The 16,938-nt window shown below is 42.7% G+C and overlaps 1 protein-coding gene across 5 annotated transcripts in view; it reads right to left on the reverse strand.

The window, feature by feature from the left end:
* akap13 (A-kinase anchoring protein 13) overlaps window positions 1–13,929 on the reverse strand; it is a 65,477-nt gene extending 51,548 nt beyond the window's left edge. For 4 of the 5 annotated variants that reach the window (XM_080002619.1, XM_080002617.1, XM_080002618.1 and 1 more), the window contains exons 1-2: window positions 12,543–13,929; window positions 7,576–7,649 (exon numbers count right to left, since the gene is read on the reverse strand). In XM_080002619.1, the coding sequence (XP_079858745.1) occupies window positions 7,576–7,649; window positions 12,543–13,788 (1,320 nt within the window). In that variant the 5' untranslated portion in view covers window positions 13,789–13,929. Of the gene's footprint in view, window positions 1–1,170; window positions 1,719–7,575; window positions 7,650–12,542 lie in introns of those variants that run through there. The other variant, XM_080002620.1, reaches the window with a different exon arrangement.
* Window positions 13,930–16,938: the final 3,009 nt, after the last annotated feature.

Below are 16,938 nucleotides of genomic sequence, written 5' to 3' on the forward strand. Positions count from 1 at the left end.
GGCATGAATCCAACACATGCCGTATTCCCCCCTTCTTCCTCACAGTAATCCAACTGACCATCCAAGCATGATATTTTCGGCTAACTAGCTGTGAAAAGGGCTATGCTGCAAAACAACTGGTGAGAGCTATATATTTCAGGATGTAAGTTATTCATTTCTTATGAATCAAAAATGTATTATTAAGAAACGCAGGCCTCATTAAAGCTTTTGGGGTTTACATAGAACGAAGCTTCCTTGTTCCTTTACTGCAGGTCTACTAGAGTAAAGAGAGAGCGCTTGGGTTGGACTTGAAACTCTGCGTCTGGAGGCTTTGAATCCTGCCACAAACACGCAAAAAAACATACCACAGACAAAAAGAACTAAACACACGTGCACTCCAGCACCGAGGGAAGCTAGGGAGAGGAAGGCGGCTAAAACACACCCACAGCAAAATCCCTCTATTGTTTTGCCTTACTGAATCACATCCAAAAGGGGTGCGCCGGTGTGTGTGTGTGTGCGTGTGTCCCCAAGGCTTCAGTTCTGCATCCAGGAACACACTACCCCCAAACCCCCTCAAACTCAACAAATTCACCTTTACATTATCCTGTATATCCTTTCTGGAAAACATGTATCTATCAGAAACATTTGGCCCTAGCTACAACACACTGTTTTTTTCAGAATTTGCTCTGGTCAAAAAAATATAGACTTTGGATCCTCTCCAAAAAGTATTGCTGGAATGAATATAAAACTCCAATAGACAATCTATCCTTAAAGTTTAAAGAAATAACTAAAGTTTTGCTTTCCATTATTTGATGCAACTTATCTTGTCCTGCACATGATCTTGTGACCTGGAAAACATTCAACAACAAATCAGGTAACAATTATTCTTACTTAATTGTTACTGCATCCTATAATTTAAAGAGAATGCAAAGATGTAATGGACAAACATCTTTGATCTTAGACGTTTGAACAGTCCAAACAGCATTGTTCCGAGAAACTATTTAAAAAAAAAAAAGTAAACTAAAATATTAGCAGTCTGTGGAGAGTTAGGAAAATAGTTTACCACCTTTAATGTTATGAACAACAATACGACTTTGAAGCATCCGACTTCATATCATTGTTACACCCTCGCATACAATTTGCTCACATTTCATAATACTGTTTTTACAGTCTAGTAAAACACACACCTACCTTAATTAACACCACATCAACTGTCCTCTCTCCTTTGGCACAGAGGCTATACCTCCGCCGGTGTCTCTCGTACATTTCTAGCTGGAGCCCGACGACCAACTCCGACGGAGACTTCAATTTTTTTTTAATCCAGTTGTCAGGCTTGAGATCCGTGTGCTATAAAATGCAGACCGCATGAAAGCAGCTCTTTGGGTTTGAATCCCAAACGACGCAAGACTGGCACATTTTTTTGTCGGTACTGCCCTGTACTTTGCATGCAGTTGTTTCACTGAGTTGCCATTTTCGAGAAAAAGAATCCTGAAAAAAAATAGATCAATATTTGGGGTGGAGAACCCACTCCTTGAGGGGATAAAATGGTATGGTCCTTGGTTTACAATGGTCACCGTGAGAAAAATGTGCAGAACGATAGACCAATGCTCAACTAAAAATGAAGCCAACATTAAGGAACAAAAAAAGAAAATCAGACAGCCAAAAACAAAGAACACTAGCAGCTACAGTATGCTGCTCATGCGTCTCTCTTGGAAGTGTACCAAAACTCAGACTGTACACAACAAGAAGATAAGTTGTAGAAAAACTACAGGACATGTAAAACTTGCTTCCCAGCCTTCAATTATCCCCACTGCTAGCATGCTAAAACGTCCAAAGATAAACTCCAATCCAAAGTGCTCGGCTCGCAGATCAGTGGGAGAGCGGGTGGGGGGTAGGGAGGCAACGACCGGTGCCCATGTTCCAGTGCGTAATCCGGTAAACTCCAGCTTCACTCCGCCTCCCTGCAGCACACATCGGAAAATGAGACTCTTTGCCCACATCTGTTCCTAGTGCCGGCCCCTCCCGGCCCCTCTCTCTTTCTCTGTGTCAAGCTCCCTCTCTCTACCTCCCTCTTTCTCCCTCTCACACACTCCACCCATAACATCAGTCCTTCGTCTGCTATGAACAAATTTCTCTCAACTTCCTTGTCTTTCTTTAGCCTCCACACACACACACACACACACACACACACACACACACACACACACACACACACACACACACACACACACACACACACACACACACACACACACACACACACACACACACACACACACACACACACACACACACCAGAAGAGCCTCTTCACTCCTGAGTGACAAAAGTAGACGGTGGGCGGAGAGATAAGAGATTTGGAGGAGTCCACGGGCTGGGCGTTTGGGTTTTTGTGTAGGGACAGAACGACAGTGTGTTGTAACACAAGCTAAAATGGGACACAAATTGAGTTTTGAGATTGAGCGGAGATAGGATGAGTTGGACCGTCATAACTATGATTACAGAGGGCGGTTTCCATGGCTTGGTTGTAATCTAATGCTATACCCCACACTGTGTGATCAAAACTCCAGACTGAGTCCTCTCGCTTGCATCTGAGCTACCTTGTGTTTTTCCAGGCTCTTGTGCGGCAGTTACATTTAGCAAAAACAAAAACATTAACTTTAAAATATCTATCCCTCTATACATACAAACATATATCCATCTCCATCCATCTCCTATCCATTCATCTGGTACATGTTTCTATGTACGGACAAAGTTAAATAACTAACACTAACCCATGTATCAACTAATTCTAGACACATTTGTTTAAAAGAAAACAACTTTCAGCCAAATAGGGTGACATGAAGATGAAGTAAATCAGACTGACTAAAGGTGATACTGTTTATTTAAAAAGAAAGAATAGATAAAATAAAAGGCCGCCATTGTCATCCGTTTTGTGACAATGTGGCATTTTGTGTAGAAACTCGGCTTTGAATTTTTTTCTTCTTGTCTCAGGCCTCTTAGACCTTCCATGTTGGTCCGTGTGTTAGCTCTTAACAGAAGCCACTTTATAAACACAACAAATGATAATCTTGTGAGACCCACTGAGCTTCATAGTTAATTTTAAGCCTTGCAACAAACCTTTAGACACAAATTGTGCACACAATTCATTATAAGGCAGGAAATGTATGCATCAGTTAGATTCCGTTCAGCTGCTTTTCAGGCAAAAAAGGTTTTTTGCTCCCTCTGTGACTGGAGCTTTCACTTCCAGCCAATGAGGTCGAGAGCAACACAAGTCCATCTGCAACCAATCGGCAGCACACAAACACAGCTATCTCCATGGCAATGGCTGGCACACCGGCCATTTGTGACGCAGAGGTGGGGATTCCAATTCCAACACGGGGGTGTGAGGGAAGTTTAAAAGGGGGGGGGGGGGGGGGGGGTGGAGAATGAGTGGTGCCTGCAGACATCTGTAAGCAGTTATACCTTCACCCAACACAAGTGGGCAGCAAAGGTAGGCAAAGGCAGCAAACCTTCAACAGAACTTATATCCGTCACCTATAAAGGGTTAATAATCTGCGTGTCAAAGTCTGTGTTGGTGAAGAGACTAAGTACAACATTGCTTCCTCTCCTTAGGCAACCGGTGTGACCTCTAACACAAAAACAAACTAATATTCTGATTTGGCTTAGTCATACTGCTCCGTTTGATACAAGAAGCTTTGTGTGCGACTTCTGATTACTGTCAAGCCGCAACGGTAAACGATAATAAAGATCGGCATCCAGAGCTGCACTTGATATGCCTCCAGATGGGAGTGGCGGTGTTAGTTGTGAGGACCGCCCTCTGTCAGCATATGTTATCACTGATGCTGCTCTCTGAGAAATGTGGACGTTTAAGATTTAGGGACTTGCAAAGATTTTAATTTTGGGCGCACGTTGTCTGGTTGGCTTTAGCCCTTTAAATGTCTGACTGTTAAGAGGGTGGATTTCTCGAAAAACCGGCATCAGATAAACATTACATAACCACCACACTTTTAACAACCTTCTGTGTGAAGGTTCACTAAATGTACTTGCCCTTGGCATGTTGGTGGTCCCTGTACAAATTGACTTCATAATGCCTGCATGTGTGTCTGGAACGGTCTCTCAACTACTTCCATTGGTTTATTGCACGCGCCCTTCAGTGTTTATGAAAGCCACTTGTAGTAGCTATAGCAGCAGAGCTGGCAGTGTGATCATCGCCCGGATATCTGTACTATGTAAACAGCATCACTTTCTGTGTGGCAGGTTTATTTCCAATCAATGCACTATCCAGCAAACAGACACTTAAATCAGTAATCTCATGAATGGTTATAACAGAACAGTTATTTAATAAAGGCTGGGTTGAAAAGTAGTGAACCTATCCTTTAACATCGCTGGCTAGAATTATCATATTCTGATTATTTTGGTTGTTTACCTTAACCAAGTGTAAAGATACACTGACTTTCTCATCATACAGGTGACATCACAACTTATCCCACTCTTCATCTTTATCTCTATGTATTTCGTGTTGCCTATGTAATCTCTTGGACTTTGTTCACATTTGCTTCCTCCTCTTCCTTCCACCCTCTTGCAGGACATCAACGCTACTCAGCAAAACAAGACAGTGAGGTAATCCTGTATAAACATACACATGCGCATGAAGGGGGAGTTCAGAGATCTGGCTCCAGAGATTCCCAGATCATTTAGTCTGACCTCCAGCGTCCTGAAGGCTAACTAGTGCGTCATAGGGACACACTGAGGAATATTCTGGATGCGCCTTGATTGGTGACCTCTGCCTCCCTTGGCATGGCTTAAACTGGTCTAACTTGACCTTAACTAACTATTAGCCGTCACTCCTGTTTATTTTCTAAATCCAGGCGACTTTCATAACAAAGTTTTACACTGTGGTTACCGCCATCAATATTTAAAGGAACAATGAGTGATATTCTTGACATATTCTGTATTCTCAACTTATCTGTTAAGAATATCACTCATTGTTACTTTAAATATTGACAGTGGTAACCACAGTGTAAAACTATGTGTTTAAAAGGAAATGCCCCCTCACCCCCAGACCGGTGAATCTCCACTCACCACACTGCCCCCTGAACTACACTACTTATATCCTTAAACTGGTTTCATTGTAGTTCGGCAAGCATAGACGGACATTCAGTTAGAAAACAACCAGCATTACAGGTTAACGAAGGCTAACAGTAGAACTACACCAAGCGCATTGGTGCAGTGTACAGGGGTGACGTGACATAAGTGCACGCTTCCTATTAAATACATATGAATCCACTGTTGGAGCTACTCCTGCCACGGGGTCTCCACAGAGCAGTGCCGACACCTAGAGCTGCTGTCGGATATGCTGATTGATCAAGAACCGATATAAAAACAAAGAACAAACACATGTAAAAAGTAGAAGTAACACAATACAGTCCAAACATGGACCAATTTCAACAATTACAGTTGCAGCTCACATTTCAATTATATTAAGAGTAATTTATGGCAGACTTTTTACTAGTTGTTAAACAAGTAATAAGCAGAAATCACAAAGATGTATTTTTCACACAATAACTAATAAAAGCATTGGGGGCACTTAAGACGTAAAACATATTATCAAACTGTCTTTAAAAATATATTATCGCTGCTTTTAATATTCCTTCTCTCTCTACGAAAACATTGACACATCTGGGATGATTCACCACGTAGCCGGTAAAAAACACGCTCCACCCTGCACCTGTACGCTGTGACAATGCGCCCTCCTTGTGAAGGAGGAGCAATGATGTTCGACAATGTTGGTGCAATTTCAGTTAAGCGTCATGTTGCTGTCATGTTGTTATATCCTCTCTTAAAAAATAAGCAAGGCTAAGCCTTTGAAGAATGGTGTGTTTACCGATAAGATCCAAGACCCATACGGACCAAGATGGATTTAAACTTATTTGGTTTGGTTGCCTGGAAAGGAACCTATCATAACATTCAACACCAATAAAATAAAAATCAATACTCTTGGAAGACAAACAGGAGGCGCTTCACAACAGGTTGTCTGATGCCAATGCCTGGCCTTCAAAGTTGTGACTCCATACAAATTTGGAATTCACTTCTCAATTTAGTAAAAAAAAAAATTATTTTATTTTTTTTAAACCTGTGCTGTCAGCATGCTGGGCATACAACATGGAGTATTTGTACGCTATTGCATCTAAGACAGTTAGTCTGCAAGTGAAGTTCAAGTTCTCAACCTGCAATGCAACTCTTTATTAATTCTTAAATCATCAAGAACTGCTGCAATAACTCTGTTCTGTGCATGTCAGATGACAAGAGCACAGTTTTTTGTTGTACAGAACCACCACCAATCCCCCTCATTGATGAATTATTTTAAAATGTTTGGGTCTATAAACAACTAATCACTACAACAGGGGGAGAATCACCATGGGTGAGACAAATAAACATAGAACCAAACAACATGTACATGGAAAAACATGAACATAGAAACAAACAACAAAATGTAGACTGGAAAACATACACATTGGACGACAACATGTATCGAAAAAAAACCCCAGTTTGGTCCAGGAAAACTGGAACAGCAATTGGGCATGTGGCCTCTTCCTGTCATAGTTCATAGCATCATCATCGTCTGACCAGCGATGGACACTCATCACCAGGTCCCCGGGCGCGTCCACGAATGCTGCCCACTGCTCCTGGCCGTGCCCCCGGAGGAAGGACAAGCCAGGATGGGTTAAACGCAGAGGCCTCATTTCACCGGCCACCATCCAAAGCATGTGTGTGCGTGCATGTGTTGTAGTGTGGTGTGCTGTGTGAAGATTAAAGATTGTTGTTGTTGTTCTTCTTCTGTAGTTATGGCAGTAAATGAGGAAGAAAAGGAGAGAGATGCAACCAGCAGGGTGCGTTCAAAGCAGGTGCTGGTGTGGTGTGTGCGCACCTGTGATGAGAACACCTATATGTGTGTGTGTGTGTGAAGTGTCCACCGGTGAATGTACAGTACTTATCCCAATTGGTTGTGGTGTATAAGGTCGGTATTATGTCATGGCGCCTCCAAGCAGCGGAAAGGGCCCCTAAACCATCCCTGAGTCCCGCAGCCGCATAGACACGCCATGGCTGCAGGAAAGCCTGAGCACCCCGCCCTGCAGCCACAGAAGACGCCCCCGGCCCTCAGAGAAGCCGGAAGCCTCTCAATTTAGATTTGTGGATGATGGGCAAATGTGTTAGAGTTGGGAAGATGTCTGGTGAGTAATGGTTCTCACAGTTTGGATATCGTACATATGATGAATTCACCATGTTTGTGCATTTTGTGTAATTATACTGCTAATTCAAATCCACAAGCCTCCACGCACTCATACACTGATGGCAGACTTCCCATTTCTTTTTGATAGCTGTGTGTTATCTCTCTATAAAAACCATAGAAAGTACTAAAAATAATGATGAATAAATCACACACTTTCCATCTTTGGGACTAAAAAAAAAAAAAAGGTGTTTTGATGTTTGAGTATTTTGGACTCAAAAAAACAATTTCTCACAGTTCTGCTGAGCTCAAGTTATTCCGAACTCTGAATTCCCAACCCTCCCCCCCGTTCAAAATTAAAACTCACCTCCAGACTGGGTGCACCATCTGAGATGATGTCTGTCTCAGGGGACTCCCCAGCTCCCGAACAAGTTTCTGGCTCTGATGGGAGAAAGATAGAGATGTTTATCTGAACACAGGGATCAAGAGTGGCATGTCGCTGGTCATTTTATTTTTGTTTTGTTGGTTTATGGTCTAATTAGTCCATACAGTGTTGTCTTTTTTTAAGTCATAATTTAGTCATATCTTTAAAACCCTGCGGAATATTTCCACAAGGGCAGTGTCCCATCTAGACCCTCAGTATTGATGTTAAAGTCTGTTACAGTGGATGGAAATAAGATGCCGATCTTTTTTTATATGGCTAAAAAGTTAAAATAATTTTCTGACTTTTGAAACAACTTTTCAGAATGAAATTTAGAAAAAATTAAAATAAATTAAATAAATAAAAACATTGTTTTGATAGACTGTCCCCCACTCTATAGAAATACATGCATAATTCATCATCACACCCAGAAGTAAGAGTGCTTGTGTAGCAAGCATTTTCTTGAAAGAGAAAAAATAATTGCAGTGCAAATTCACTATTACATCTCAGAGTCATGGCGGTGACTCTATTGCCAAACAAGTTATCACACATACAGAATTTAATGCTCATGTGTCATTTAGTGTGTTTATCAGTCAACCAAAGGGGGCTATTCTACTCTTATTGGCAAACCAATCTGAGAGAAAATCCTGTATGAGCTCAGAACTTGGCTTATCAGAAAGGACCCTCACAGACCACTTCAAAGGAGAACAACAATATTGGAAAAGAGAAAAACCAACAGTTTTTGAACACACGCGTCAAATGCCCGAGTCAACAATATAGCATGGGCCAGTACCTTTACGGACCAGTTGAAAAATGCTTTTCTAATGTGGCAAAGCAACCAAAACCTGTCCATTTTAATGAGAATAAAGTGTTATTAACAGTTCAACACCCAACAGCTCTTCCAAAAATGGTACCTGTGAGCAGAAATGGGTGATATGGAAGAACATAACTTGAGTCAACAATGTTGTCTGTGAAATGGTTTTAGATTCAAATTCATATACATAATGATCTTTCTGATGCGCAAACCCCCTTAATGACTGCACACACTGTACTGTATTGCATATTCACATACATATCACATGAATGCAATTACATTCCGAACTTCATATTCCTAATTTTTGAACAATCCATTCTGAGCACAGTGATTATCAGCTGTGACGCGCCAATTCATGTGCGTTGAAGGTTGCCAGGTACACACCACAGTGTCTCACACCAGGACATTACCATCAATGAAACTCAGCTGACTTAACTGGCAACCCTAGAGCACCAATGTGTTGAGATTCACAAGCAGGTTGAATTCATAACTAAGATCTTGTTTTTATCTTTACTCGTCAGAAAGACGCAAGATGTATGGCTTAAATAACTCATTTTGAGATTCTTGAACGTGCATATTAGGCTTGGACCGATTTACGAATAAATCGTCTATCGGGGAACGACTCCATCGATCGCGATTGACATTGATGACAGAAGGTAATTTATTTGTTTAATCCGGCAGGAAAAATCTGAGAATTGAAACGGTGTAAGTGCAGTTTACCGTGTTCCTAAACTGGAACAGGGATGGAAGGGGCGAAGGATCTCCCCCTCTCCTCTCAGAGCTGTCCAGTAACCACTGGTGATCGGGTCTCACCTTCCCTCTACAGTGCCGAACATAGCCTTCGCGAGGGGCAGGTGCTCAAAAAAAAGAAAAGGCATATGGACCCCCAGCTCCGGTTCTTGGCCTTTTGCCGCTCTGGGCAAATGGAGCAGCACAGCGAAGCCGCTGTGTGTACATCGCAGGTGCTTGGAGGTTCAAGGATAGTGAGGAATTCCTTATGAATATATCTTATATCTTATTTTGTTTCTTTAGTTTCTCACTTGAAGGGAAAATAAAAAAAACATAAACCTAACTCAGAGAAGAGTAGGGTTTTATTTGTTTCCTCCAGACAGCGGTGCACGCAGGCTTCCGTGCCAGTCTACTTATTTTAGATCTATTTATTTTCATTTGTTTCCTACATGTATGAAACACAACTGAGTTAAGGGACTGTCCAAGTCCTTACTCTATATTGTCCCAAAAAAAACTGTGCGCCCCCAGTTGGGACTCACATCTCCCCGTTGCTTTCTGTTGCTATTGGACTTAATTTAGTAAAAACTGGATGTTTTTGTGTAAATACTTTACATGTAAAAAATCAATGCTGCACTTCTGGAACAGGGAGACTGCATTTGCCACATTATGTTCTATGGGCTCGCGAACCACACTGCACACGCGTCCTTGATAAAATCGTATATCGCCGGCTCACAGTTTGTCTCTGCAGCCGTGCATTTAACTAACACACTTACCATGCAGCCTATCAATATCTTTGTTCTGGACACAGGGATAAAATTGGCATCAACCTTCTTGTATGAATCTGGGCAAAAAAATATTATCACTTTAACAATTCAAAATCCAGAGCCAATATCAAGAAAGGCAGTAATATTTAATTACCGTCCAGCCTGACCGGTGTGGTAACTAACAGCAATAGGACCTAAAAAGTTCAACCAATGAGGCTGTGATCATGCATACAAATTCATCACAATTCAACCAATTACCCAACAGCTGTGAACTCAGCGGTGAACACAGCACAACTAGATGACTTCTATGATGCCACACAATGAACACAACACAAGGTGCAACACAATGAATCGCATGAGATTCACACATTTCCTGGGAGTTGCATATTGCTTCTTTCGGTTCAAGTGGAGGGCTTTCAAAAAATAGGCAGTTTGTTGTGTTATCTTTTGATGTAATTTAATCTCTGCTGCTTTAGCCATACTGCCAAACTGTGAGAAATGCCAAATTCCCTTTTTCTTTACCTCTTTGGTTTTCAAGTCCACTCAAGTAAGTAAGTAAATCAGGAAGTATGTCAGTAAGAAATAAAGTGTGACAGACACAAATATAAATAAATAATCTATTAATCCATATTTTGCAATTTGTTTGTTCAGACCAACACATCCAGTTTATTCAAAGTTTTTAAATCCCTTCTAAAAATAGACACCAACTTACATTTAGACATTTACATTTAGTCATTTAGCAGACGCTTTTATCCAAAGCGACTTACAATTGTCCAGGCAGTTTCAGACTCAGCCCTAATTCCTCAAAGACGGAACAGTTTTTCTGTGGAAAATCATTGTTTATTCATTACTCCTATACAGTAATAAAAATTATGGAGTCCCACCGCATTACCTGCAGACTATGTAATGCATGTACAACTATTGTTACTACTGGTGACTGCTAGCATGTTAAGATTATAAATTATTGTGATCATTGGGGGTTCTATGGGGGGGCTTATTATGGGAAGGAAGAAGGAACAAACGGAAATGGCTGTGAGATAAGAGGATGTGAGAAAGAGGAAGGGAAACAGTGCGACTTGACACTGCACACCCACACCAAAGTTAAGAGTTCCCCACAATCCGACATGTGTATGTGCGTCCAAGTATTTGCAGTATATATTAAGCACTCCCACACATGGTTTCAGAGTGTGTCACAAAGCTATTTCCATCTTTGGACAATGATGTGGCAAGGGATTGGGCATTATTGTTCTGTTGTTAAACACACACACACACACACACACACACACACACACACACACACACACACACACACACACACACACACACACACACACACACACACACACACACACACACACACACACACACACACACCTTGAAGCCCACTGTTCAAGTTGATCTCAGACAGTGTGTAGACTTCACCTATTTAGGAAATACAAAAGTAACAAAATTTGTTTTTATAATAGGAACTGAAGATAAGATAAAGAAAAATGAAGTATCAGAATTTTCTGTTTTGTCATCACCACAATGATTCCTGAACAAAGGAATTTGCATTGGTTGTTTCTTTATCTAGTTTTCTTATGTTTGCCCAGTCAGAAAGCGATAGCCTTGGATGACAAATAAAGCCAATCAAACACTGTTGAACATTAAGTGCTGCGCAATTTGAATGTAAAGTGAAGACATTTTCATTTTGGACTTTTATAAGATCTTTTTATAGTTGGGTATTAAAAGATAAGTCAAAATTATGTAATAAACGGTGATACTCACAAAACGACAATCGTAAAAAAATCTGTACGACACAACGACCTCTGTGAGGACCTTATTAAACAAACCTTGTTTAACTACCGGAGTCACAGCAGGGCAGAAGGACATTGACTGGACCCATCAAACACAATCACATATACTGACACGCAGTAAAATATTTAGAGCTGACATACTGGGGCGTGCATGGGGGGCGGGACTTAACCCTTTATTCAACCACACACGGACTGTTTGTCAGCCTGCCTCTACTTTTGCCATGTACTGTAAAGTCCTGATCACGTAATGGGGTTGCCTGGAAACCTTGTCCACACACAAACAGCAGACCTGCGCGCGCGCGCGCACACACACACACACACACACACACACACACACACACACACACACACACACACACACACACACACACACACACACACACACACACACACACACACACACACACACACACACACACACACACACGGCAGCCAGCCAGCCACACCCTTTCGGTGACATTACTCTGGTGTGCCTCATGGCTTCCCTCTATTCAGTCTATCACAATCCCAACAAGGCAGCTCAGGCTTGACTACCATACTTGCATGCTGAAGACAAAGTCAGACAAAGGCAAAGTTGCACATTTGCCTTCGATGAGATATAAATATTGTTACAGCATTAATATCACATCTTGCACGTGTACAAACTCAAGTCAAATGAGAAGCCGAGTGAGAGGCCACACTCTCAGCAGTATTTACAAAAACCCTGTACATCCAACCTTATCTTGCTATGAGTTAAAATCAGTTGGTTTGGCGGTGAAGATAGGGATGCCGAGTAGAATTTTGGACAAATAACATGGACTTTCATTTTACCTGTCTGGGAACCCTCTTTTGCTGTGATGTCAGCACTCAGGGCCCGATCTCCTTTCTCCGTTTCCTTCTCCTTCCATCCATCTATGGCACCCAGAGAGTCCAGGTTCTCACCCTGCTTTTGATAGGCACAGTCCCTGTCGTCTCTAGGAGCTGAGCTATCCCCTTCGCACTGGGTAGTTCCACTTCTGAGTCTGGAAATGTTGTTGGCGTCAAAGGCTGTCTCTGGCAAAGGCCTGGTTCTGCCACAGTCCGGTCCCATAGGATAAGGTAAATTGAGTGGATTCGACTGGACAGCAGCAGAGTTGAAGGGGAGCGATTCGTAAAGGTTTACTGGAAGTGTGATCCTGCAAGGAAGGCAGTTTAAATCCACCTCTACATGAGAGTCAACCCCTTTCTCCACTGCTGTGAGTTTAGTGTGAGAATCTGCTGCCTCACGATTCTCAATGTCAACATGCAGATCTTGCCCATCTCTGGTGCTCTCTGCTCGGATCATGCTACTGAAAGCGAGTAGGTCTTGGGGCATAGAGCATTCACCACTGGGTTCTCTGCATCTCACATTATCTGTGAAGTCAAAGGAGTTAGGTGCTAGGATGCTGTGCTGCCCTGTGTCTATAAAGGGGCAGTGGGCTCTGCCATCCAGACACAAAACTTCTTTCCCAGGACTGCTCGTTTCCATAGCTGTTGCGCTATCTAAATCAAAGTGTTGGTTGCCTGTTGTGGTCTTTTCTGATTCAGCTAGTTCTGTATGTGGCGACGCAGCGTTTGATTTCATCGGCTGTTCAAGAGCAACCGGCTCTCGCCAACCTGAGTGTGTGGGTAGTCTGTCAAGTTGCCGTGTTGGGAGTAAGCTCTCCATCTCTGGAGGGATGAGAGCAGTAGAAGTAGCTAGTGTATCGGTTGCTTTGGTCAACCCAGGGACGCTGCTATCTGACTGTTCTCGGCTGCCGAATTCTGTAGGAGATTTAATATCTGAAGCTTTTGGGATTTGTGTCTCTGTCACAGTCAGTGATTTGGTGTCCAGGGGACGAGGTTGTTTTCCAACAGGCTGTTTCAACGTCTCTTTGTTTGTTTCAACTGACAATCCGAGACTCTGTATACCTAGTTTAGCATTTGAATCTTTTTGGATGTGTTTTCCAGCCACTGCGGCGTCCGTTTGTTCCATCTGTTTTATGTTAACCAGGCCTGAGGACCAAACCTCTAGACTCTCAGTATTAGATGACTGTCCGGACAATTTGTGTTCAAGCATCCTTTGGCTCAGTTCTACTCTGGCGACAGCCGAGGCCAGGGCAACAGTGACTACAGCGACTGCTGTGGCTGCTAGCTCCTCAGCAGAGTTCTTTCTCGTGAAGTTTACAGAAGGCTTTTCCTCTTGCCTGTCCTGAGCCTGACTCAGTTTCCCATCCCACCTCTCTTCTGTCTTCAGAGGTAAATTTGTATGTACATCCTTCCTTCCCGTCTCCTCCACCCCTCCTCCCGGACTCTCTTCGTTACTCATGTCGCTACCCTGAGAAATGTTATGCCCTTCACCAAGCCTCTGCTCATCTATGGGCCTCTCATTTTCCCCAGCTGCTTTTCTTTTGTTATCCTTTTCATTTAGGTTCTCTCCCTTTGCCTGGTTAATTTGTTCCTCATTCTGACAGTCTGTGGGCTGCTCATCGTGTTCAAAACAGCATCCCGGAGGAGCTGTTGCACTTGTGACGGCACGTCCTTCCTGTTTTTGAGACGCTGGAACGTCTTCGCCCACCTCGTGTATGAGACTGCTGACTTCCATGGCTTCCTCCGGTTGTTTGGACTCTGTAAATGCTGCCTGTTTTTCCATACATTTTGATAGTGGTTCTGTGTCATAAGACTCCACAGTTTCTTCTGTTTTTGCATCACACTCTGGTAGTTTGAAACCATCCACAGATTTAGGTGTAGCTTCCAAAGTTTCCACAGGTTGTGGTGAGTTGGTACATTCCATAGATATAAGTTGTGTGCGCTGCTCAGAAAATTCCACAGGATCAAAAACATGCTTGGAAACAGCGCTGTCTGATTCGCCAAAAGACAATTCCATCGTGAAGCTAGATTCCACAGTTTCCAGAGGTTCTACCGGCGACAGCGGGGTTTCAAACACTACAGTAAAATCCCTTGATTCAGAAAATTTAGTAGACCCTTCATCGCTCATCGGTGCTCTTAATTCCACATGTTTGATAAGGCATTCCCGCTCTACAGCTTCTGTCGAATCCAATAATTCTCTCAATTGTGGTTGCTCCGCAGACACAAATTCCCCGTCGTCTTTTGTTCTGTCACCGTTTTTTCCGGGGCAGGGCGTGGCACCACCGGATTTGGGGTCTGAGTGGGCAGCGCTGGGTCCACTCTCCGTCTGGCCTGGCATACGCATGAGGGCTGCCTCAGCTTCCTCTCTTAGAACTGACTCATCGGTACGGGGTGGCCAGCTGGATTCTGTGCTGGTCACTGCGTCGTCCAGTGTGTCTATCTGGATATGGGACTCAGTGCTGGAGCTTGAGCTGAGCTTGTAGTCTGAAAGCCCGCCCCTTCTGCCCCTCTTTTTCCTTCGCTTCTTCCTGCCCTTGTCCCCGGTCTCCCTGCCCCTCTGCTCGTCCCCCCTCTCCTCTGCCTCCTCTCCATCTAGGCTTTCTGCTCTGTCGCGGGGCCCTGCTACGCCCTGTTCCCCGTCCCCCTCCCACTGCACTCTTCCTCCCTGTTCTCGCAGTGTTCCGGGTGCTTCCTGTCTTTGTGCGCTGGGCCCATGTGACTGCGCTGGCTGTACTCCAGCGCCACCAGGCTGACTTAGGGGTGATGTTGACAATTGAGGACTCACTTTGTGTTCTAACGGGTGCACGGCCCAGAGGCCCGAGTCTTGGGGGTCCTCATTTAAAACATGTCTATCACATTGTGCCGTTTCGAGCGGCGACCTTGCGCCATCCTCCTCTGCATCATACCAAACTGTCTCCCTGCCAGAGGCCATATTGGCTTCCTTAGCATCGGTCTGGTCTATGTTTTCGCCCCAGTACCAGACCGTGTTGGCGGACGTTTCTTCCCTCTGTTCGGTTGGTCCAACAGCAGCCCCCATCCAGCCGCCATCCCGCCATAACAGCCTCCTGGGTTTTTCGCCACCAGAGCTATTGGGGATTCCCCGCTGGCTGAGCCGAGGGCTCTGCTCCCTGGTGTCTGGCTGGGCTGGCTCTCCTGAGTCTGATTGGCTTTCCTGAAGGTACTGGGCCTGTCCCTGGCCCATGTCCACTGGTGAAGGAGAAAGACAAATGTGGTTGGGGGATGTAAGAACTGCAAAAACTGAATTAAACATGGTGTCTAACTTTTTTTTGTCTGCTGCCTGTTGTGTTAACAGTTAAGCAAATTTTAACCTTTTCTTTTAATTACATGTACAAACAAGAGTAGTCAGACAAGATACACACTGGGCATATTCGACAGTCAAAGTCAATAGAGTCAAGTATTAGGAAAGCAAACCAAGGAGAGCTTTTTTAATTTGCTGCTGACTTTTGAGGCTATCATAGCAGATGTAGCCCATAGTATGTAATGGTTTGTTTGGAAAGAGAGAACTCAATGTTTTATGGTAGATATTTGTCTTCTATAGGTATCCGTCGATGGTAGATAGACAGTTGGATGCTTTGCTTGCATTCAAGCTATGTAATAGCACACTTGCATGTCATTACACAGATTGTCACACATAATAAAACAAACAAATAAAATATATATTAGGAATGTCATATCAATGAATGGTCCGTACACAAGACATTGAAGTACATTAATACAAAGATATATTTGAACAATTTGAATAGTTTGATAATGTTTTTAAAAAACAACCAATATTCATATAGATATTAAACTTCATTACCATATTACTGTTAGGATATAGTAATGCAACCAAGCGGACGGTTGGTTGAACACAAGTAAACAAATTACAGCTTTCCTAAACATGATTATAACTAGGCTGAGAAATTTGGGAAAATAATCGAATTGTGATTCTTTTAGACTAATATTGTGATTGCGATCTATTGTTACTTAAATTAAGTTAAATGGGTTAAATAAAAATACTATTTTAGAAATGTTTTTATTTAATTTTAAATAACACTATAAAGAGCTGCAATTAGTCATAAAAGAGCTGCATGTGGCTCGTGAAGCACAGGTTGAGTATCACTGGGTAATATTGTGTAACGTAATTTTTTTTTTTTATTATTATTTTTTTTTTTTATCACAGCCTTTGCGATTTGTAAAATAAGTTCTATTAAATTTTGCTGTAGGTTTAAATTTGATGAATCGTTCAGCCCTAATTACAACATAGAAGTGACACTACTTTTTCCAGAGTTGTTACACTATTGAAAAATAAGAATCCCGATTCTCAATTGTAGTAATATTATCTGCAAAAAAAAAAAAT

Source organism: Zeus faber (assembly GCF_960531495.2).
Source record: "Zeus faber genome assembly, chromosome: 6".
Lineage (NCBI taxonomy): Eukaryota > Metazoa > Chordata > Actinopteri > Zeiformes > Zeidae > Zeus > Zeus faber.